The 24300-nt window shown below is 41.1% G+C and overlaps 1 protein-coding gene across 3 annotated transcripts in view; it reads right to left on the reverse strand.

Annotated features, from left to right (window-relative positions):
- The window catches only part of ROR1 (ROR family WNT receptor 1), a 175580-nt gene extending 151636 nt beyond the window's left edge, over nt 1-23944 (reverse strand). For 2 of the 3 annotated variants that reach the window (XM_087731695.1, XM_087731693.1), the window contains exon 1: nt 23683-23944. In XM_087731695.1, the coding sequence (XP_087587821.1) occupies nt 23683-23782 (100 nt within the window). In that variant the 5' untranslated portion in view covers nt 23783-23944. Of the gene's footprint in view, nt 1-21335; nt 21405-23682 lie in introns of those variants that run through there. The other variant, XM_087731694.1, reaches the window with a different exon arrangement.
- Between the last annotated feature and the right edge of the window lie 356 nt (nt 23945-24300).

Here is a 24300-nt window from a genome sequence, read left to right on the forward strand (position 1 = left end):
AAGGAGATTGGTGTGACAGGATTTGTTCTTGACAAAACCATTTTAGCTTGCTACTTATCTCCTTGTTATCTTCCAGCTCCTTGCAAATAATTTATCTGTTGTTAAGCAGATTGATGTATAATTCCTTGGCACTTCTCTTTTTAACAGGCTTTATGTATGTCCTTCCCCCCCCTTCCCTTTTCTTCCCAATTTTCTAGGCCTACCCCCATCAGTACACAAAGACAGTGGCTCTCACTCCTGAGACTGACCGGGACTGAACAACTTCCTCAGAGGTTAAAGAATTGACAGGAGCAATCTGAAAATATCTAATTTATCTAAGTATTCTCTATCTGTTTTTTCTTATTCGAGACTGAGATTACAGTCCTTGCATCTTTATGTTCATTGTGTCTGCTGTTTTTTTCAGGGCAGGGTGGAAAGCAAAAAAGAGCATTAAAGATGTTAGCCTTTGGTTTCACCTATCGAGAATTTTGCCTGTGCGCTGAATCACAAGTCAGCATTTCTCTTGGCTTTCTCTTTCTCCGCTTCTCTCATTATCACTTTGAGCTTCAGTCCTGTTCTGTGCCTTAGCTTTTCTGATTTTGTTGCTGTGTTTATCCTAAGCTTTTGTAGCCATCTCTGGTAATCTCATTCACAGTTTTTAGATGCCTCCCTCTTGTGTTTGAGGCCACCATCTCTCTTTTATTCACACCTATCATTCCCATATACTAAGAGGATGTCCTCACATCAGAAGTATAATCTCTATAAGCAATTACACATTCCTTTACATACTTTTTCTCTTTAGATTTGCTTCCCATAGGATCTTACTTAAGAACTTCAGTCTACCAAATCACAGTATTTTTTATATCATCCCTATTTCCTAAGGATTTAACTCCATCATTCAAGACTGTTAATCAAAATACTTTTCAAAGTCAAGATAGCAAATTTAAAAGCACTTGGTCATTTTATATTTGATAGCTATACGTTCAGCTAAAATTTGAACATTACATGATAAATGGAAGTGCTCCTTGGAAAAATATATTCAGCATCAAGTTATTTATCATGTAGGCATACGTAAAGTTGGGGTTTGGGGGAGTGGGGTTGTTGTTTTGGGGGGTTGTTTTTTTACATAGCATCTCAGTTGTTACACTTTAGGAAGTGTTTCATGCCACTTACATGATGTTGCGAGTTCATTTTTTTTAGCAGAATATATGAGCATATAGGTAAGACATCACTTTGTTGTGTGGCTGATTGGTGTTCTTTTATTCTCCCTTTGCTATATAAATCTAATTTTTTAGATTTCTAAATATAGATTTGGTTCTTAGTTCAAATTTGCATTTAAAACAGTTGACATGTCTTACATTACTTTTGAAATGCATAAAGCACCATATAGGACCTCACTCTCATCAGAGTGCTGCACACCATGACCTCTTCATGCTTTTTCTTGATGTCATAGTGAGAACTCGGGGACAATCTCCGCCAACGGCAGAGCAAGCCTTTGATTGCAACTAGAGTTAAGGACCCAGTATGCAACATGTGTAGAAAAGAGTATTTCAACCCAATGTCATGCAATTTCAAGACATGCTAGCAAATGCATGTATTTCATGAAGGTAACAACTTCTGAAATAATTACCAACTTCAAAACCAAGTTGGTAATGATTTTTGTCTGTCAACATCCCCTCCCCTCCCAAATCTACAAACCTGGGAGGTAGGCAGCTGGGAATGGCAGAAGACTTTTGCAGGATTTGGGAGCTGAATGGGTAGGAAACAGTGACTGAAGAGTTCGGGCAAGCCCAAGAATAAGGATTAATGTATGTAAGGTGGCTGCATACGTACAGCATGAAAAGGAGCCACACGTAGCCAAGGTCCCAGACTACTGAAAAAACAACAACAACAAAAAACACAAAACAAACAACCCCCACCCCCAAAAAAAAAATAAAAATAGGGCTTTGATCTTAAAACTTTGGTAAAACAGAGGCACGTGCAAGAGAAGATACCTGGCTTTTATGCCCAGACCTGCTACGGGTTCTCTTTTGGGATCTCAAAACAAGCTATTTTACATATGCTCCTCTACATGTATCTAAAAGGAGAAAAATATATAACAAACTCACAGCAAGACACAGTGAAAAATTAAAAATTGTTTACAAACAGTTCTGAGATCCCTTGATCAAACCTACTGTAAAAAATTGGTAACTTCTGGATACTATCACTAAGAGACAGCAAAGAAACAAAAATTGACCCCGCTACATTTCTTTCACATGGAACATTGAAAAGATTTGCTTTTTTCTAAAGCCTGCCAAACTGCAATAAGAACCATATTTTCTGCATGAAATTTAACACCCAGAAGAAACTGTAAAGGGCCAAAGGGTCTCCTGTCCCTATAGACTTATTACTGCTGTATGCTCCATGAGCATATGGAAAGAACACTCTCTAGTTTGCCTTTCGGGATGTAAATACAGATAAGCGCATTCATCTGTATGCTGCAAAAAAGAAAAAACAATAAAAGAAAACCTACAGATCTTATTAAATGAGTTATCACAAAAAATATGAAAGTGGCAGAAGTACATTGCAGTACATAAGTTCAGGCATACAATTTTTTACGTGCTTTACATGCTTTGGTTTTTATGCGCATTTTCCTTTAGCTGCACTGCATATTTCTTAGGGTGCAATGAAAAAAAGAACCTAATCTTTTGACACACACAAGTTATTTAAGTACTCCCCATTCTGATACAATATATATCAATGGACTAACCTACATATTATCAGCAGCCTTCTTGGCTGCTATCATTCAAGAAACAATACCAAAGTATGACAGGTGTTCAAAACATGCTTTTTATCCTTCTTCTGCTTTCCATCATATAGCTTTACCTACTACAGCTTCAGATAAACCAGAAAAAGTGAGTGCAAATATTAACTATAATATATAAATTGTGCACGTTTCTCTACGAGCGCCTCCTCTTCCACACCCAAATCATTGAGAAAAAGCAGCTGCTCCAGTTCAGAACAGGGTAAATCCAAACAGATTACACTGAAGTACTGCCTTATGCGAGATTTAGAGACCACAATAATCGTAAGTCTGATCCCCTGCATGACACATGCCACTATTTCCTCCATCCTCTTGCACATAGCCCACTGTGGCTGTGAGCGCATTGCTCAGAAAGTCAGCCTTGATTTAAAGGCTTCCAAGTGATGAAGAGTCTGCCACAGCATTTGATCGTTTGTTTTCAACACATAGCTCCTTTCAAAATGAAAAACTTGCAAAAGAAAACTGAAGTTGGCTCCCTTTATTTCGAGCTGTAGATGTTAAGAGTATATCTCCATTGCAAACCACAGTAACATAGAGAATTCCATGAGCAGGTTGGGCACCATTTCGGTGCACCAGAAGGTCCACATGAGCTAATAACTGTTACACAGAGGAAACTGCCTTGCCTGAAGCATCATGCAGCTATAGATAGCCTATGCCAGGCACCCAAGGTAAATTATGTGTTTTTACACTAAAAGAGTCTGATTTATTTCTGCAGAGTTAAGTCGTGTATTTAAAACAAACTCTGAATAAAAATATCTTTTTTGTTTATAAGAGTTCACTTTCCAAATAATTTCTGCGCACTTGTCGCTAAAGATAGCATTTTCCAAACAGCTCAGTCCTCTGGATATGCACCCGGGTGACTACAGGACTTTCAGTCACGTCACTGTGACTATTAGAGATTCAAACCTTAGCACCCATCCATCTGCAGTGACTGTGCACATGGATCCCAAGGAAGGTAACTGCACCAGGGAACGTGTTTATACTGAAAGAGCCAATTTCAGGATCAGACCTTAGCCTTCATATTGTGGTGCTTTAATGGAAAACTACAAAGCGAGATTAAGTCTGCAGCAAAATGAGGACTCCTCCAGCACAAAGCCTACGTAAGGAAGAACAAAAGCTGTTCTCATGCTAGAGAATACCCTATCACCCTCCTTTCACTCCTATCTCCCTGACCGCTTTTATGAAGTTTAATCAAAAAAATATATTTTGTTATAGTCCAGTCTTAAAGTTTGGATGAAACCAATTGAAATCTCAAATGGACTGTAGCATGTTAATGATACTGTACTCTCTTTTGGCTTCCTGCCAACGAGTGAACAGTGCCAACATTTGCAGACTTCCAACAGGAAATTAAATAACTGCCCTGTTGGAAATATAAACCCGTTTACAGTGGTCAGGCTTGCATTTTCCAAAACAATGATATAGTTTGTGCACGTAAAACACTAGGAAAATTTGTAAGAAGATTTAGCCAAACGAATATGAAACAAGGCCTTATGAAAAGGTGTTTTGCACAGGTCTACAGATTATAGCTTTGTCAGGTGTATTTCTTGACCTAAGGCTTATGTAGGAACAGCTCTAAGGGTCTTTACTGAGTATGCTGTACACACACACCCCCACCACACACACATACACCCCTCCATGGCTGATGACGGAAGATTAACAGAAGAGCTACTTATTTTACAATTTTCTATATTCTTTCATTTACTTCTTGAGAAGCACTTTGGGCAGCTTATAAAGTGCCTCCTGGAGACTTGGAAGAATCTGTGCTTTATTTTTAACCTGTTGTGTGACTTTTTGTCAAACCTCTGCTCTGGGCTACTGTTCCTCCTCACACACTTGATTATATATTGAAGGAAGAGTCTTGTCCCCGTTGAAATCAATGGAGTTTTACCACTGACATCACCACCACTGAGATCTAGACTATAAAAGTACCAGAGAAAAGAGGCTGTTCCTTACCAGGTGTTTGTACACAACCTGAACTGTGGCATAAACCAGGTGCAATACACAGTAAAAACAATATTATTCTTTAAGTATTACTCTTTAGCAAATTTGATTCTCTTCTTCATCACCCTGCTATTGCAACCTTTTTCCTCCGTCAGCTCCTTCGAAGTACTATGCCATTTGGAGTCAGAAACAGCACGGACACGCAAGCCAGGAGAGGAACAGGAGGTAGGCAGCACATTTGCCAGAAGCAGAACAGTTCAATAACCAGGAATGGAAGCAGCAGAATTTCCACACCTAAGGGATTAGAAAGTTGTCCTTCACATTTTTGCCAATACTAAGATAGTGACAACTGTAGCGTTATTTCCTAATATTATTTATTTTTAAAGCGACATCATGCACTGGTGCAAACCAAGTATACCTTATCTATTTGTTGATGAAAACTTCACTACATTCACTGTAAATAGTCTAAAGTTGCAGGTACAGAATACTTCCCCCCCCCAATAGTGCTACCTAGTATTTTTGCACAGTAGAGCCTTTCATTCAAGCATCTGAACTCCTATTACACAGGTGGGTAAACATTATTATCCTACTTCACACAGATTGGGAAGGAGAGAAATTGTTGCAAAGTCAATGGCAAACCTGAAGCAGAATAGCATTCTCTGCATGGCAGTCTCCTCTGAAGTCAGTAGTCAGCTCTCTGGAGTAAAGACAACTTGCAAGAGACATAGTTTGTGGGATCAAGACCACTAAGCAAGTTCCTTCCAGTAATGAAAATCATATGGGAATAATTGCTTGAAAAAAATCCTGTTTCCCTAAGAAACACTTCTAGGATAGATTGAAGATTCACAGAAAGATACAGATTATCTGCATAGGATCTATATATTTTAAAACCTCACCTATAGTTTTATGTGTACTTACATAAAACTAAGAATTTTACATGTACTTATGCCAGCGAACTAGAAAGACACCTCTACATCACTACTTTCATTGCTCCTTCCCTTCTTTCTCTTCCACCACACAAGTTGGGTTGAGGCCCTTGAAAAATGTGATCAGTTACACCATTACCCTGGCATGTGATGAATTATTTGCATCTTTTAGATTCACATTCTGCATAAGTCATTTGATGTGTGAGCAGAAAAATAAGTGAGGAAAAAGAAGCATATTTTCAAGGAGCAGGAAAAGTAGCAGCAGGGATACAGCCTTAAAAAGTCTCTCTGAGATCTCAGATGCCCCAGGACATCACTAACCACTGGTCAGGTCTCACTTTCAAGTCTCACTCTTGTAAATGAAAAACAACTCAAACTCTCACTCACTTAGGCCCTGATCCAGAAAGGCACTCAAGCGAGTATCTAAACACAAAACTAGTCCCATTTAAATCAACTGGACGTCTCGACTGTTTACAGTTACAATATATGTTTAAGTGCTTTGCTGGATTGGGGCCTTAAGCAGAGATTGTTATTTAACACTTTCTTCAAGGTATCTTGCCAGTTTCTTGTGCCTCAACAAACTTAATCTATTTTCCATCCACTGCATCTCCTGTTGTTTCTTGAACAAACACAGATGTCCCCAGTCTGAACCCTTCAGATTCTGCCACCACAGTAATCTAGGAACCAGCAGATATTAAATTAAAAGGCAAGTTACTATTTTCAAAGTTTTCCTGAAGACAAGAATAAATAAGCAACATTCACTGTCAATAGAAGAAAAAAGGCAAACACAGGCAGTGGTGCATATGCTGTGGGGCAAAGGGAGGTGATAGGAAAGGGGAAAACAAACCAGCCCTGCGGAGGAGGTAACAGCTTGAGGCATTTTTCCTCACCACAGCAATTGCCTCCGTAAGAAGATTAGCAGGAGGAGTTCTCACTTCTTGCTGTAGCTGATAAAGCACCAGAACTTTCCATAGGACTTGCCTGCTGAGAACCACCAGAGACATCTGCAGCAACGCCACGTGGAACAGCTTTTTCAACAGAAGCAGAGCATTTCCAGCACCGGCTTGCACAGAATGGCTTCTCCACCAGTCTCTATCTGATGCAAGAGTCATTTACACAGTTCCCAGCTTAGGGTGACGAACCTGGGATGCACAAAGACATACCCCGGTTGGATGAGACATGATCACAGCAGATGTACCAAGAAGCACTGGCAGCTCTTTAGCCCCTTCTCCTCCCAGCTCATCCACCGCGAAGCAACTAATCACATGGACAGCAATGGAATTATTTAAGTAATCAAAGGGAACAACTTCTTTTAAATCAGAGCTGAAGAAACTGCTTAGACAGACCTCAAAATAGTCAGCAGGGGATCACTTTGAAAAAACAAGACTCCCAAGGACCGTGAAAAAAAACACACTGGAGAACAGAGAGTAGAAAAGAGGAAAGAAGCAGCATGAAGAGGAAGAAGTATCATGTGCTCTGCTAACTGCACCTCTTAATTAAAAGAATATAACTCTGGCTCAGTGAACTGATGTTACTGCACATCCCTGCTATAACACACATTTTTAAAAGGGATACATTCCTGTTCTTCAAAATGCTGAAGGATTTATATTCATCTGGCTACAGTATGTTACAGAACCAAAGACATTACAAAAATACAATCTCTAGAAAGCCTGTGCTGTTATTCATATATTGAAACATAAGTAAGATATTATCGGTTTGGAAGCTGTCAAGACACTTCTCTGGGTGTGCTGCAACAGAAGTCGGAACGAGACATTATCCAGCCTCTATGAAAGGCTTCCATTGGACACTGGAAAAATCAAAGGCCAGAAATCCTTTGGGGTGTTGACATTACTTTGCTAAACTAAATCATTACAAGTATAGCTCCCATTCACATAAAGCTAATTTTATTTGAGATATAAAGCTTCTAATATAAACAAGGGTTTTGAAAGAAAAATAGGTCAATTATTCTAGCTGCCATGCCACATAACGTTGCAGCTCTGTCATTTGCTAATAGCATTACAGGGTTGGGGCACGTGAACATCTGTAATTCTGCTCCCCAGTACATTCTCCCCTGAAAAAGTAAATTGGTACAGATGGACTTTTTTTTTTTTTTTAATAACCCCAGTCACTAAAAAGTGGAAAATAAGAAAAAGCACTGGAAACTACATTGTCATTAGTGGGCCTGTATTGTATTAGGCCAGACATGTCTCTGCTTGGAAACAAATTGATTGCATCTCTTGGTAAATCAGTCACACTGTGGATAATATACCAATCATTCCCTAGATTAAAGAATAAGCATCTGCTTATAAACACAAAACAACTGAAGAGCTGGCACTGCTGCATAACTTCATGGTATGTTGTATTTCTCTGCTGTTCATCATGTGCACATAAGAATTGAACCATACCACATTTCTAACACCAGGTCAGGGTGTTCATTTAAAACTAACTGCCCCATGCTTTTGGCACATATACAAAAAAATGCATTTAAATACATTTTTTAAAACAATGCATACAAAGTATGTCATGGAGCACTTATCAGTGACTACTGCTACCCATTCATGATTTCCAAGAGCTACCCTTCCTTCCATCTATTCTTTATAAAGCAGCTCAGATGAGCAGGCAAGCCTTGCAGCGTGCGTGGAAAGTCAAGAAATTTGGAGTCTTGCTGAACCAAAGGAACTGGAAACTTCCAAATCATGGACTCTTCAACAAAGACAATTTATTACCAGCATCAGTCGCAGTATGCATTTATTCTGCATTTACATTAGTGTAAGGAAGAACAGGTTTGGTCAAAATATCTTCCTGTGACTTCAAAGTTTCAATTAAGCAAAGCATATCCCAAAATTAAAGGGATGTTAATAGAAAACATCTAAGCAGATGCTGGCTGACACAAGAATACACTAAAACCCAAACAAAACTCCAGGACGTTGAATTGCCAATAGAAACGATTCGTCAGAGTAGCTCAATAACATAGCCCCAGAGTGCGCTCTGCTCCTCATAAAAGAATGTGAGTGAAAATGCAGCTGCACTCTGGATCAGATGATGCTTCCAAATACTCCTGGCATCTTTGAATAAGCCTTCTACCAAAGACAATATAAATCACGAAGTTCAGCGTACGCCATTTCACCTCCAATTCTCAACAAACAACAGAGTTCCATAGAGGGGAAGTTCATCGTTAAAAAACACAGAACAAAAAAATAACAAAAAACCCACCCTGGAATGCAGGCACTAACACTGAATTTCCAAACCGTCAGTGTTTGTGCTCTCCAGGGGTGACTCTCCTGTATATTGTATCTTCAGACATACCAGTATCCAGATACAAGGGAGATGGAAACCCTAGAAACGCCTCGGATTAAAACTGGCCCAGGACAGAACCTGTTGGTACAGGCCAGAAAAGGGCTGCCAGAACCTCGCCTGCCAGGTGCACCCCTTTTCCAGCACATTTTCACCTGGGCTTATGTCCAAAATAAACCACTGAAGTCTCAAATCCCAAACATCAAAGATGAATGAACATAAAATATCCCAAATGTTTCCTAGTTTGGCTCAAACTAGTAAATTCTGCAGAACTCAAGCAAGGATCAAATCTTGTGCAACAGGAAAAAGACACTTCAAGCTGTCTTCCCTTTCACTTCATCTGAACAAACGTTTGATAGATTCAGGCAAAACAGAAAAATCCTGAAGATTATAAAATCCTTTTTCTACATACACAAAAATCATTCACTTCAGAACTCTATAAAGTGATGAGAAAACTCATAAAAGCCAAAGAAGCCACATGGGAGACTAAAAACAGGAGTTGTTTCCCAATCAAGAGAGCTAATTTAAATGCACAGCATTAAACATTTCCTTTTTTATATCTTTATATTCCTCCAAAATGTGAAAAGTAAGTTCATGCTCAGACTCCTATTTCTCTCCTTGAATTGCACATGCAATTACTAAATATAGGCTTCAAGAAAAAACAGTGTCTCAGGTAGTAACAGCTTTCATCAAATACTGTAAATGCTTTCCTGACATACAAATGGATTTAAAATTTGGAAATGAAACCGCTTATTTCAAGTCATATTCAGTCTGAGAAATACTCTAGTAGAAATAAACAGCATCTTGTCACTAGGATTTGACTGAATTCTATACTATTTATTACTAAGCAAATGAGATGCCTTTTAATTTCCTAGTATATATTCCTTTAAGAAAAAAGACAGGATATTATGGTTAAGGCTGGTAGAGGGCATGAGAACATACATGGAACAAGAAGTGTAACCATTTGCATTTGGCTGTTCATTTTAACCCCATTATGGTATGAAAGTCATGCAGAGAAGGCTGGATAATATTTTGTTTAGTGAAATCAAATACCCCCTGAGCAGATATTTTCCTGTATGCAAAGCATTTGCTTTCTCCCTTCCCCCAAACAGCTATGCAAGAATAGACACTGTTTTCTCATATGGCAAGCGCTTTAAATGACAGTTGTCTTTCATCCCTGAAAGCTGAGACAGCTACACATCACAGTATGGATAGCACAGATCAAAACTATCCTTTCTCCCATGGCATTTGGTGCAGGAAGCAAAAGCAACACTATATTCTGCTTAAAGACAAAATCCAAAGTATTCAAATTTCACACATTCTGCAGAGGACACTTAACATCTATGAGAAAAGGGGCACCGGCAGAACTCCAGGCTATCACCATTTGTCAATTAGTTTTCCTTTGCTGCACAAACCTACAGAAGCATAACCATCTCAGTGGTACCACCATACATTTGAACAACACTGAAGTTGATGGGAAGTACTCAGGAGTTGCACCAGTGTAATGGAGCAATGTGGCAAAACAAAACAAAACACCTCTCCTATTTCTTTAAAGCACCACGTGTACTTTAAGTCCCAACGAAGTCAATTAGAAGAATTGCACTTCTCTGTTCTTCGGGATAAAATATTCTAGGACAGTCAGCACTGAAATTGCTTTCTATGAAAGGACTCCCCTTGTTCACTGCTAGATGAAGCATGCCTGGAAACAAAGTAGCAAAATTATTTTTGATGGAAAAAAAATGGATTTTATTTTAAAAATAAGGAAAATATATCAAAGTAACTTTTCAATTTACCTTCTATGTCTAGTAGTAACAAGTATCATCATTAACAGGAATGAATTCATGTTAACTGTTTCAAGATGCACCTTTTAGGGCAATAACATCACACTTCAGGGGTAGGCTTGCACCCCACATCATCGCTTTCACATTGAAAGAAGCTCTATTTTACCCAGAAGTCCCAAGAAAAGCTTAGAGAGTGATTCCACTGAGTCCAAAATTAAGACAAATAAATCTTTTTTGAACCGTTAGATAATTCACTTTTTACCCCTTATTTAAATAAAACTGATATGCTGAATAGCTTCAGACGCCTGTATTACTTAACATGCTCCAGTTCAGAAGAAACAACTTAGAACCCAGGAACAATATAGAACAAATACAAATCTAGTGCAGTTAACATTTATTTTTAACAAAAACAGCGATCATTAAAAAAATATATATTTGTAAGAAGATACAATGAAACCAGCCTGTAATTTCCAACAGGACAGTACTTCCCATCACAAGTCCAGCATAGTAGGCATTCTTTTACATGGGAAATATTTTAGCTGACTGAAAGCAATTGCCCGCTGAATTTCCTAAAAGATGCATTACATGTATTCTTTAAAGGACTTTGGCAGAAAATCTGTCAAGCTCTGTTGCTCAGATTGACTATTTTAATCAGCATTACTGAATGAATGAGCCCCAGAGGATCATAACCATTTGTAGGATCTTTAAGACAGCAAAGCAAGTAGAGATCAAAAACTAGTATTTCCTTCCTGCACCTCAGTCATCTTAGTTGTAATCACCAGCCATCTCTGGTGTCAGTAATTTACAGTAAAAGTACAGTAACAAATAGCAGAATAATATCAGCCCTTGATACCTGATGAAATGAAAGCTAAATTAACACAATAATCCTTCAAGAACATAAGTGCCTTCTCAAGGAGCCTGACACTAGCTTATACAGGCAAGAGAAGAAAAAAAAAGTGTATCAAATTAGCTGCAGTGGGATAATGCAACAAAAGCAAAAGAAAGTTGAGCCTCCTTATCACCACATAACTATCCTTTGCAGTATTTCAAATGATTTTACAGTTCTTCTGACAGATATGTACATAGACACCTCTCAGCAAATTACATGGAATATATACACACTTAATCCCCTACTTGCAACGTCGAGACAGAATTCTTCCCCTTAGGCTTTTTCAGTTATTACAATTAGTCCATGTGAAGTTACCCTTGATAATCTTAGGAGATAACAACTGGCAGGGGGAATAGTGTAACAGAACATCCGACAATTACAGGGTTTGGGTAGGGGGTTTCTGTAGAGCTGACCAAAAAAAAAAAAAAATACCTAACATACAAAACTGCGCAGAACCATACACACTGCATTTTTGCCAAACCAAAGGCAGTGATAGCATTACTCTCCCTGCTACGACCCTTGCTTGATGGTCTGTGACGCCTGAGGCAACAGCTTCAGTTATTTATTGACACAACAGGAAGAACAATGCCAGTTAAGACGCTTGTGCTGCATTCAGTTGAAATCTTCTTGAAAAAGGGGACTGCTCTTAGAGCTACCCATGGATTTTTAAAGCTGGATGGGACCATTATACCAGTGGTACCCCACAATAAACATAACGCAGGCCAAAAAATTCTCCCAGTACTTAAGAGTACTCCAAGCCCGGAGTCTTCAGAATGGCCTTGAATGAGAGAACTGAACAGGCCCCATGAATGATGACAGAGCAACCTTAGATGTTCAGGTTCCCCAAAATCCTTGTAAAGGTCTCACATTTATAGGAGCCACTTCCACCTGCAACCCTCACACAAGAGATTGTATTACCCAACCAGGAGCCTTATGGCAAGGAAAGGCAGCGAGTTTGCAGGTAGCCTCTCTCTATTGAACAAATTCTTTGAAAATTAACTTTACCTACTATCGACACTGAGAAGACCTTTTTCCCCTTCCCCCAATACCAACTATCAACTTTTTAAATTTTCAAGACAGATCAAAGAACTTCCCCAGAACTATTAGGACCTTCACAGATAAATACGTTTTGAAACCAGAGACAAGTTTGACAACTGCCAAATCTGGCTCCCCATTAAAACTAGTTCAGGAAGAAAGGAATGGGACAATTATCTTAATGCCCAACCTAATCTGTCTCACCCTGACTAGCACAACCAACAAAATAAACCAAAATCAGTCTGACTTTGACATTCCCTGTAGATTTTCAGTGTGAAATGAAAAGGGTTGATCACAGAGCTCCTCATATGTGGACGATATTTGCTGCTAGGAAAAGCAGGAGACCAAAGATCTTAAGAGAAGTCCGTATGGAACGTTAAATTTCTGCACATAAAATTTTCTCAAGTTTTGTGAACCTTTTACTACTGCTCAGGGTTCACTACACAACCAGTCATAAGAGTCAGAAATACTCATTAGGATTTAAAAGAAGATTGTGTCTTAAAAAAATAATCACAAAACCAGAATGTGAGAACATAAATCATGTCCTACAGACTCTCAAAGGAAAAATGGCAAATCAGATATCATCCCCCCACTACGTAATGGAAGAAAATCAGGAGAACATCTTCTTTTGATCCCTGATGAATTAGAATTTTGCTAATGACTAAGATTCCTCTACAGTGAGAGGATGCTTTTACAGTTTCTTCCCTCGCCTGGGCCTCTTTTTGGAGAATTTAAGTAGCAGTACGGGCTAAAAGAAGCAAAAACCCTTCAACAGTTCTTTTTAGCTGGACGTCCAAAGGCCTTCCTAAAGGTCTTTGCTGTACTAAAAATCTGGTTTATACACATGTAAAATACTACTGTTCTTAATGTTGTGAAGAACATATGTTTTTCAACATATAGCAATATACTGTACACAGGAAAAATAAAGGGAGAGGATAAATAACGACAACATCCAACTTACGGCCTGGCAGTGGAATGACCCATAACTTATAAGAAACAAGTCTCGAGCTATGATGGGCCTCCATTCGCTCTGCTGGGGAAGGTACTGTGCTCCACTACTGCATGCACTAGAATGCATTCTATTATCCCACACCAGGTTTCAATTATTCATCTCTTACTCAACTTGAGATTTACTTATTTAAAAGGATACAATTTTAACAATAAATCTCATGGACAGTGTTAATTAAAAGCTAAATCTTGCCCTGAGCTGGACTTCCAAAGTCTATGAGAATGTTCACAGCCCATTTATTTATTCCAGCATTGTGTCAGTTATTAAACTACAGTAAATTAAAAACACAGTGACAGACCAATAGCTAAAATAAGTGAGGCTTGTTGCATCTCACTTACAAAGGCTGCCAGACTTGGGCTCTGACAGACTGCCAAGAAAAGTGAATTTAAAAGCAAGGGGCCCTCAGTTCAAAAACATCCTATCGTGAACATGAAGTGTTTCAACCTCAGGGATGCCAGCAGCCTGGCATTCCCAAGTTAATCATAACTGCTTCATGCAATACGGGGCAAACGGACCATGTGCTGAAACCACAGCTCCGGACCTTTCAGAGCTGTAAAAAGCATCAGCCACACTACTAAGATGCCCCAGATATTAAAAGGAAATCGATGATGAGGCTCAAGCCTCATGAGCATCTACACCAGCTAGAAGGGGGCCAGCTTTGCACCAGCCCATTTCCAGGAGGACTTCTGACATACTGCTAATCAGAGCAAACGCAACTCTCCTGCCCAGCAGTAGCAAAATGCACCAAATGCCCAGACAGGGCCTGAACAAAAGAAGAACCCACTTGGAATTTCAGATTTAATCGTTGGCTGATAGTTACTTCTAAACTACCACATTTTCACTTCTAATTACCAGCTTCCCTCTTGCTGCCAGCTTCTCAGCTATGGGATATTACTAGCCCTCCAGGACTACTCAGCTCTCAAGGGCATTCTGTGCTTCTACGCTTCATAAAAAAGCGAAGGGCACATAAATCAAAACTGGGAACCATTTTTTTCATTTGGAGAAGAGCTTTAAATGTAGGAAGAGAAAATGGTTTAAGACACTAGAACAGTACGTCAACGGTCAGAAGCAAAGACCCACCTAGTGCTATTCTGTGACCTTTTGAAAGCATTTAATGACAGAAATCCATTTCCCTGACAATCAACTGGGAATTAAATGACCTCTTGTCATTCTGGGTGAAACACACTGAAAGCAGAGCTCAACGTGGTGCTCTCTACACTCAGCTTGTTCTGGAGAAAAAGAGATGTCTCCATCATACTACAAATTTTCATTAAATTCAGACAGATAATGTATTAAAAAAAAAATCAAAACATATGGAGTGAATAATTAACACACAAAATAAAATTAAAAACTAAAACATACAGAATGCTTGTTACTTATACAGCACATCAAATATTTCAGAGTAAACAAAACAATTACAAAGATTCTTCCTTTTATTTGAAGCCAAGTTAATTTTGCAGAAGAGATGTTCAACCATGATAACTGACCTCTTACAGGAAAAACTGGGAGAGGCAAAAGCTGTTGTAAATACAGCGTAGACTCCACAGCGCTCAGATATACAATAACTCTATAAAGATGTCACAGATGGAAGTGATATTCACTGTACAATAAAGATGATGCCTCTCCATGAAAAGAAAGGTGAGGTAACAGAAGTTTTGCAAGCAAGACTTCACTTGATCAAAAATGGATCTAATCTTAGTTCTAATGCACTTTTTTTTTTTTTTTGGTCATTTGGCCAAGCTTCTGGCTTCTCCTAGAGACCGCTCTGTGTACACAGTCACACTTATCTTTGAGGACAGAATTACTGAAACTGAATTCAACAGAAAGAAAACAAAACCCCTCTCCAAGTTACATATTCCACAAATGTTCAAAGGTATGGATGCTGAGGTGGTGAGACAGGCTTGTACATTTTATTCGGCTGCTGCTACAAACACAATGACACCACTACAACACAGCATTTCTCCTCCTTCAACCAAGTCAAAAAGGTGACTTACCACTCGCTTTGTAGCTCAGAGCAGTAACGAGCACAAGCATAGATAATTTTTTCTGCAAGTGGGAAGAAAACTTAAAAGCTTCATCAAATACAAGAATCGTCTGGAAACATTCAAATCCCTTTCAATTTGTAGTGAGAGAAGGTCAAGAATACACCTGCCTGACCTCACGGGGTGTACTGAGTCTGGACTAATCCCTTCTGGCTTTTTCCAGTCTGACTATCTCAAGGACTTCAACGATTAGCAGTTCCATAACATGTTCATATTTGCAACAAAATGTCTCTGGCAAGCTGGTTTATTATCCATACACAATCAGTGCATAATGTTGTGTAAGAAAAGCTGGTACCAAGTCTAAGAAAGACTAAGAGAAGTGCTCACCACAACCAACAGACTCTCCTAGGAGAACATCAAGACTCCTATGCCCTTATTATATGTGCCTCAAACTTTTTAGGATGTCCATCAGCCCAGCCTTGTCACCATACTCTGCAATTCATTCTACCATCCTGGCATTTTTTGCTACCCAAGAATCCTTATACATACATGACCACCTTTACGTCCCTGCTTTTAAGTGGGGAAAGCTCTTCAGGAAGAGCAATCCTATCCAGACACTCACATTCTCTTCAGAATCAGACAAAAGCTCTCTGGAAGATGGTGGAGAAGTCACTTTAACTGAAAGTACTTTAACATAGCAAGTGTCATAGTAACTTTTCTATAGTACTAGTGCTAATGAAAACAAAACAAAATACTAACCTGCAGCCTCTGCCTAGCACAAATTAATCGATGTACTACTGGAAGCATTGCCATTATTTTTCAAATAATGGCAGTTACAAGATTGTGACAATTTAAAGAAACAAGGAAAGGTGGTGGTGTTACTATTAGGCCTTATTAGGGTCCACTCTTGCTCTCAGGTCTGAGCCCACATTCTGCACTCAAAAGCTTGTCAGCTGGGCTAACGAAAGAGAGCACTTTTCCCTACGAATGCCATTCCTGCCTTTTACCTAGATGTGGTTAGGAGACTGAAGTACAAAGACAGGTTCTTTTCAAAGTGGTATTAGCCCAACAAGAAAAGATGAAGTACCAGACATGATTTAAAAAGGGCTCTAGTAGAACTTCTCACTCACTGTATCAGCTCAAGTAGCTTCATTTCTCCTGACCAGGTTTCTGAAGCCTTTGGACTGATCTGCGCCCTATGCCCTTTCTGATGAGATTTTGAGACGTGCTTGGCTCTCCTAAGTAAATGTGATAAGAGCTAAAGGTCCTCATGAGTTTTGAAAATAAGGCCACACAGGTCATAAAATCCCTCTTTCTCTAGCCTGTATTCTCAGCACTGAAGCACACAGTTTCTGTGAATGAGTAGCCATTATGTTCTCTATTGACCAGCCACGACGTGGACACTCTCAGGCGGCACATTACACTTACACCATCAATCCTTTAAAGCGTGGCTTAGCATCTTCAGGAGGGACTGTGCCGTCTCCTTCAGAGGAGGACAAAATAGCTGTCTCTCAAGAGGAATGCTCACACTGTGAATCTGGAAGTACATATCCTTCCAAAGATAATCTCAAGTTCTAAGGGTAAGAAAACCATACCCTCATATATTTCCAGTCTCTGGAGGGAATGTGCAATGAGGTTATAAAGTTGCCTAACATTTTTGCTTGCTTATCTCTGATCTTTCAATTTCCCATGGCCTGCTGCTATGCTCCGACACAGAGCTTCACCACCCCGTTTCTTTCCCAGATCTGCGCGGAGCAGATGTTCAGACCTCTGCTGCAGACAGAGCAGAGCATCTGGGAACGGGACAGGAGTACGCACAACTGACACCCCTTGGAGGAAAGGAGCAGAAGGTCACAGGAAGCCATCGTGAAGTATCAGTTTCAACAGATGAACTGACCAGTTCGAAAAAAAACTTTTAATAAAATGCAGGCTTCCACCAGGGCCTCCACCAACTGTTTTCTCAAGAACTCAGCTAGTTATGAAACTTTACCAGTGCATGTTGGGATGGCTAAGTCCTAACATAAATCTAGTACCAAATATCTGTTACAGAGTGAAAGCGTGTCTTTGTACAACACAACACAGAACAGGGCATCAGCAGCAGTTATAAAAAACATGCAACATCTGCACAAAGTTACCAGCACTTTTGCTCGAACTCTTCAGGAGGAGTGTGTCTTGCCGCTACATACGGTGACTTGCCTCAATTATTTTTTTTTTTTTAAACCTTCCCTGACACCAAGGCCAGACAGATCTTTCCCTTCAACACTCTCAAAGTGCCATGAGCATGCCCAGGCTCCCTGCCTCCAATGTGACAACAGAAAGGCCTGGATGGCTTAAGCCATGCCTGGACCAGCACTACTGAACTGGCATGTAATTGTCCCGATCCAGCCGACAGGGACATGCTGCCCAGACCTTGCCAGCATCAGCGATACAGGATACTTCCCACAAGAGACAATTTTTTGTTGTTCTTCAGTCTCCTGTGAAGGTGCTCTGTAGCACCTCACTGATCAAACACAACCAGAGCCTCTATGCAGCTCTCTGAAGGGATTTTGTTAAAGAGGATATCAAGTACAATCACGCCGTGGAACTCAGTAGAAGTAACAAAGCAGACTTGACCTAGGCTTTCTTCTGCTTTAGAGCCTATTTCATGCCTTCAGCATGAACTCCAGCTAATGACTTGTTGAAATACATTAGAAAAAGCCTAGCATTGTACACAGCACTGCTGAAACACAGTATTGGCCCCACAATTAATTTACACCTGTCAGTTCCACCTCAACAGGAGTGATGTGGCTTTCTGTTCCTGTTGGTGACCATTCTGCACTATTTTTCAGGAATCGTATCTAACTAATCACTCTCCAAATTTGTGTCCATCCCAGCAATGTGCACCATGGGATTCTTTTCACACGTCACTAGCCATTTCCTTTCATATATTGCTCTGCAGATTTACTTGGAAACAGTGGCACTCCAGTGTCTCCACTTCAGGAGGAGATCCTAGAAAGCAATCTTCCTCACTACGGGATGCTGGCATGGAAGTATGCTGAGAAGCCTGAGTTATTGCTTTCCCTCACTAAAGGGTTCCTTTCTAAAGCTACTTCTTTTTCCCAAGCTGTCTGACTTCGCCGGAGCACCATTTTCAATATCACATTGCATCAGATTCCAAATATATGCAAGTTCTTTTATTTTACATTATACTCCCAAGAGGACCTAAAAGAACTTTAGTATTCTTTACCTAAAAGAACATTTATATAATGCTAATATTTAGATCTTTATTATTACATAATACACGAGTAGTATCTATTTAAGCTGAAATTACTCCATTTTTTCAACTTAGCAAACTTCATACCCTCCCCATGAATTCTGTCATTTCAGCCCAATCAAGACAGTAAACATGACCAAACCTCTCATATGCCACACTCCTGGCGAGGAGGGACAGGCAGTGACTCTGCTTGTAAGCAGACAGAAAAAATTATAACTTCTGCAGCAGCTGACCAAATGAAATTTTACACCAAATGTAAAATTTCAGGAATTTTAGAATGCTTTTCATTCATCATAATGTATGTAAAACTGCAATCACCAGACCTACAGAAGCATCCTTCAGCTAACACCACTATTTTGTTATTATTTCCAAAGAATCATAGACAATTGCTCTCATTTATTCATTTCACTGTTTTTTTTTCATTTATAAATGAGCAGATTAATTGACTTTCAATATCTCCATGATTAGAATGAAAAAGAAACCAGGATGGAAGAAGCCCTACAAAGTCACTTAACTATTCAACTGTTGCCCCAGCCCCAATCAACCCAAAATTTCTTTAAGCTCTGCTTTAGGGAGTTGGATCCACAGCCCTCCCAGTGCTGCACTACCCTTACCACTAGAAACTCTTTCCTACCACATAAGCAGATTCAGATTTCATATAAACCTTCCCTCTGCTTTCAAGTGCAAGAGAATATTATAAGACAACAGTTCCAGTTTGGTGATTTTTAAAAGCAGAAACTTGGATCGAAGATAGCATCTTAATAATAAAATAACTTCATTTGATATTCATTTAAGTGTTTCAATACATATCAGTCACTGTCAAAATGTAAACTGCATTATCACTGTCATGCCTCCACCTACACAAAGCTGGGTGTGAGACTCCTCAGCTTTGCCAAGGCCAGCCCTGACATAGGCTGCCTCGTTTCTTTTGGTTCAGGGAGCAACTGCACCAGTGAAGTACCAGCACGTATTACCTGGGTACCTACAGCAAGACGAGAACATCACACTGAAACAGTAAATAAAACACATGACTTTGCAGCCCAAAATAATTGCAGCTCACAGTCTACCAGATATTACTAAATATTATTTCTTAAGATACAAAATTTCAAAAACATGCACAATTGTTTGAAAACAAATTTGCAATTTTGAAAACAAATTTGCAATTGAGGATGACTGAGTTTTTTTCCCAGGGCTTGGGGAAGAAAAGGTTTACACTTTTTATTTTTTATTAGTTAACTTTCTAGATATTTCTGGCTTGCAAGACAATTGCTATGTGGAAAGCAGCTGCATTTAGTTAGAGACTTTTTAAAAGGAGTTTTCAACTCTGAGGTGCTCTTTTGAGTCTCAGAAGACTGCTGCATTTCTACATGTGTTTCCGAAGAGTGGTATCTAGTGTCACACCTCAGGGAAGCTTCCCCCTCTGCCCCCCTTTGCCTAGATTTAGGTATTTGCATTTAAAATCCATACACGAGCTTTAAAACCCCTCCCTGCCCAGATCTCATTTGCAATACTTTAACTTCAAGTTCCTGTATGTACATAATCAACACAGGAATTTCAGTAGACATTAATTATAGAAACAAAGAAGCAATGTCCTGAAGATAATTTGCTGATACTTCAAGCAACTTTTTTCAAGAAATGCAAGACTACAATCATGGAGAGTCAAACAGTGACATCTACTCTCATCTTCTTACAGGCTTATGGCAACAAAAGCATTTTGTTTGTTTGTAAACTCCTAAGTGGATACTGGCTGGAATAGCAGCCTGTTGACCTATGGATGAAACAATTAACCACCAGAGTATTACAGGGACTAATCAAGAGCTGCAGAACTTCAGCTCACAAGAGAGAACTTTCAAGGAAATCAACAGTACCCCCTATAATCTGAAACATAATCTAGAGATCTGTGGTTTTACTATATGCTTTTAAAATGCTTTTATACTATTCACACTTCTTCCATTGTGACTCCTCACAAAGTTACATGATACGGAATAATAAAGCTGAAGTGGTAATATCCACAGTCAGATACTGCAAAGAATGAAAAAATATCCAAGTTAGAGCGCTCTGTTATTTATATTCCCATTAACTTTGTGGTTTTATTCAGAACACTTGGGCGAGCCCGTGAGCACCCTTGGGAAGAACACGCATTAAAGATGGCATGAATGCACAAAGGAAAATGAGCTTTCTGTTTTGTTTTGCTCTCTACAAGGAAAGGTCATTGACTAAAAGGAAGCAGCAGGAGACGGGGAAAAGTGAAGAGGAAAAGACAAAAAAGAGCTTTTGGAAGGCAACACAGCAAAACAGTTTTGGTTACTTGACAATATCTCAACTAAATGGACGACTTGGTAATAATCCCCCCAAAAGAGATGTGACAATAGCTGCACAGGTTCCTGGCCTCCAAGGAGATACACATCTGACTTGTCCTACTGAGCTGCATCAGCCTACTCACATGAGGCCGTCTGTGCACATCTGTATGCGTTTACTGGATCACAGTGTCAAACTGGGAAGTCTCTGGAGTGGGAGTCATGTCTTCACAGATGTTTGGACCAAGCGCAGCACAATGAGGCTCTGATCCTTCTGGACCTCAGGGAGCTAACAGCCCAAACTACTCTTCAATATTTTCCTTGTGTTAGACTGTCAGATCTTGGACTCCCAGCCCATCTTTTCTGGTAGTAGAAGTTAGGCTACTACCAGAGATGGACTTACACTGCAGTCCTTATTTGACATGCCTGGAAAAAAAAAGTAGTTTACTTATTTAGTGGTCCATATTCTATCTTTTTGAAAAATGTGAGGGTAAAAGGGTAGGGATTGAAGGGTTCTGTATGGTTGGCTGGGTTTCTGATGGAGCAAAATCTATTCACCCAGCCACTATGGTTATCTTAAAGAAATCTGTAAAACACTTTATAATACATTTTTTGTTTGTTTGTTTTTTAATTAGAGTGTTAGATGTTCAGGTTCCCTTATTCTTCTACAAAACCTAGATCTTTAGCAAGTTTAGGGGAAAATGTAGTATGTGGTTGTAACATATGTGATAGATAACTATCTATTAAACAAAAAAAAAAAAAAAATCATTTGATCCGCCCATAAGTCAACACTGTAAGTTTTTACCAAAGATATTAGTTAAAATACAGGAAATATTTCACTGTGGAAAGTAATTGTGCATAATGACTGTATTAATAGTCATACATAAAGGTGAATTCATATAATGAAAGATACTTCCCAGCAGAATTCACAGTAAATAAAAAACGGCCAGTTTTGGACCTAACGTGATCAGTTGCTTTATGTTCAGGTTTGTTTTTTTTTCCCCTCCAGGCTCTTAGAAACCCACAAAATTTCACATTATAACCCTAAAGTTTTGAAATTAACTGAAAAACAAGAAAAAAGATGGCCTGTCTTTCTTCCGCCCCTTTTAAAAGTACAGCTATTTGTTAAGCACATACAGCATTCCCTGGAGACACTAGAAAACAACATTTGAAAATTTTCTCACTGAGATGTCACGGAGAATTCCTACCCTAAGCTACAACATCATCCAGCCATTGAATCTGCCCCAGGAGACTCCTGTGTCCAACAGAGTCGCACTGTGGTATCTCGAAGTCATTCAAACAGATCCACTACCTAACACACAGTGCCAGGTAATGGCATCATTACGGACACACTGAAACACAGAGAGAAATTCAGGCACAGCCATAAGACAAGAGCGATGTATCTGCTAGCTACGACTTTTTAAAGGCAGTTATCCTACAGTATCTGCAATTTGGCTTAGAGGTTTTATAACCACAGCTGTTTCAGTTCTGAACTGCTAGGTATTTAAACTCATCAGCTTTACCTCTTTAGTGTTCACTTTTTTCCCTTCTTTAAATACTGAGTATGTCCATATTATCAACCAGGACTTTTCAGAAGTGGCTTGTGATTTAAGTACCCATCATAAAATACCTTCAAGGAGATGAAGTTCATGAATATCCACCTCTTACTAAAATTCTCATGCAGGCGTCCAAAAGCACTGCTCACTTTTTACTGACTTGGCCTCAGAAATCAGTCCTTCTTGCCTAATTCCATCTAGGTCCCTTTATGCATGTGCTACGCTTTAAACGTAAATCATTTGCAAAAGGCTGAAATCAAAACCCTAATAAAACAGATGGATCGCAAAATAAACATTACTCGTTAAAACTAAATCAAAGAGGCTTTCTTTGAGGTTGCTGTTAAAAAAAAAAATAATTAAAAAAACCTTCTTGGACGACTACAAGGGCGATGAGATGGCATCACATCCCCCAAAGCTGGAGCTAAAGGACAAGTCATCATTGATAACACCACCTCGGGAACCATCAATCACGTATCAAAAGCGGGACCGCCTGGGAACGGTTACGCGTAGCTAATAACTCGGCCAAACACTTGGAAGGGCTTTTTACGAAGCAATTAAACACAGATCGAGTATAAAACTCGGAGTTCGTTAACGGGAAGAGGGGGCGGGGGAGCGCCGGAGCCGCCGGGCTCTCCGGCGGGCGGCGGGGCCGCGCAGCCCCGCGGACCCCCTCGGCAGGGCGGCGTCCCGCCGGCGGGCAGCGCTGCGCTCCGCTCGCCCTCACGGCCGCGCAGGGCGACCGGCCGCGCCTCAGGGCCGGCCCCGCCGCGCCGGACCCCCCGCGCGCGGCCCGCGAGGCGGCACCGACGGCTCGGCGGGGGCTCGGTCCCGGCCCCCCTCACAGACGCCCCCCGCCCCGGTATCACCCCCGTCCCGCCGCGGGCGAGGGCAGGCTCCCGCGGGACAAAAGCCGGGACGTGGCCCCGCGCACCCCTACCTTGCGTGGCGTCCCCCAGCTCCGCCCGGCTGCCCGCGCGCAGCAGCAGGAGCAGCGGGAGCAGCAAGAGGCTCCCGTCCCCGCCGCCCGGCTGCTGCATTCCTGAGCCGGCGCCGCGCTACTCGCACATCCACCGCGCAGCGCCGGCGTCCCGGGCCGGCCCGCGCACCGCCGCGGGGCCGCGTCTCCTCCCGCGCCGCCGACCCGTCCCACGCCGCGCCCTCGGGGCTGCGCTCTCCTGGCGGGCGGGGAAGCGAGCGCGGGCGGCCGCCGCCTCTGCCGCCCTCAGCCCCTCACTTGTCACTTTCCGCCAGCTCCGCTCGCAGACCGGCCCGGCCCCGGCCGAGCCCCCCCGGCCCCGCCGCAGCCCGGCCGAGCAGCGCCCCCTACTGTCCCGCCCGCGCCGCCGCCTCCCGCCCCGCCCTGGCCCGGCGGCCGCGGGCCGCAGGGGGGCGCTCGCCTCGCCCCTCCCCGACGGGCGCCGTCTTCCCCCCTCCTCAGCTGGCGGCTCGCCGCCCGGCCCGGCGTCTCTCACCTGCGAGCCCTCGCGGGTGGCCGCCGCGTCCCTGCCCTGTGAGCCAGGGGCCGTAGGAAGGTGCCGGCCGCCGTGCCCACACA

The sequence above is a fragment of the Nipponia nippon genome, unplaced genomic scaffold (assembly GCF_047370975.1).
Source record: "Nipponia nippon isolate SJK-2023a ecotype South Korea unplaced genomic scaffold, ASM4737097v1 scaffold_5, whole genome shotgun sequence".
Lineage (NCBI taxonomy): Eukaryota > Metazoa > Chordata > Aves > Pelecaniformes > Threskiornithidae > Nipponia > Nipponia nippon.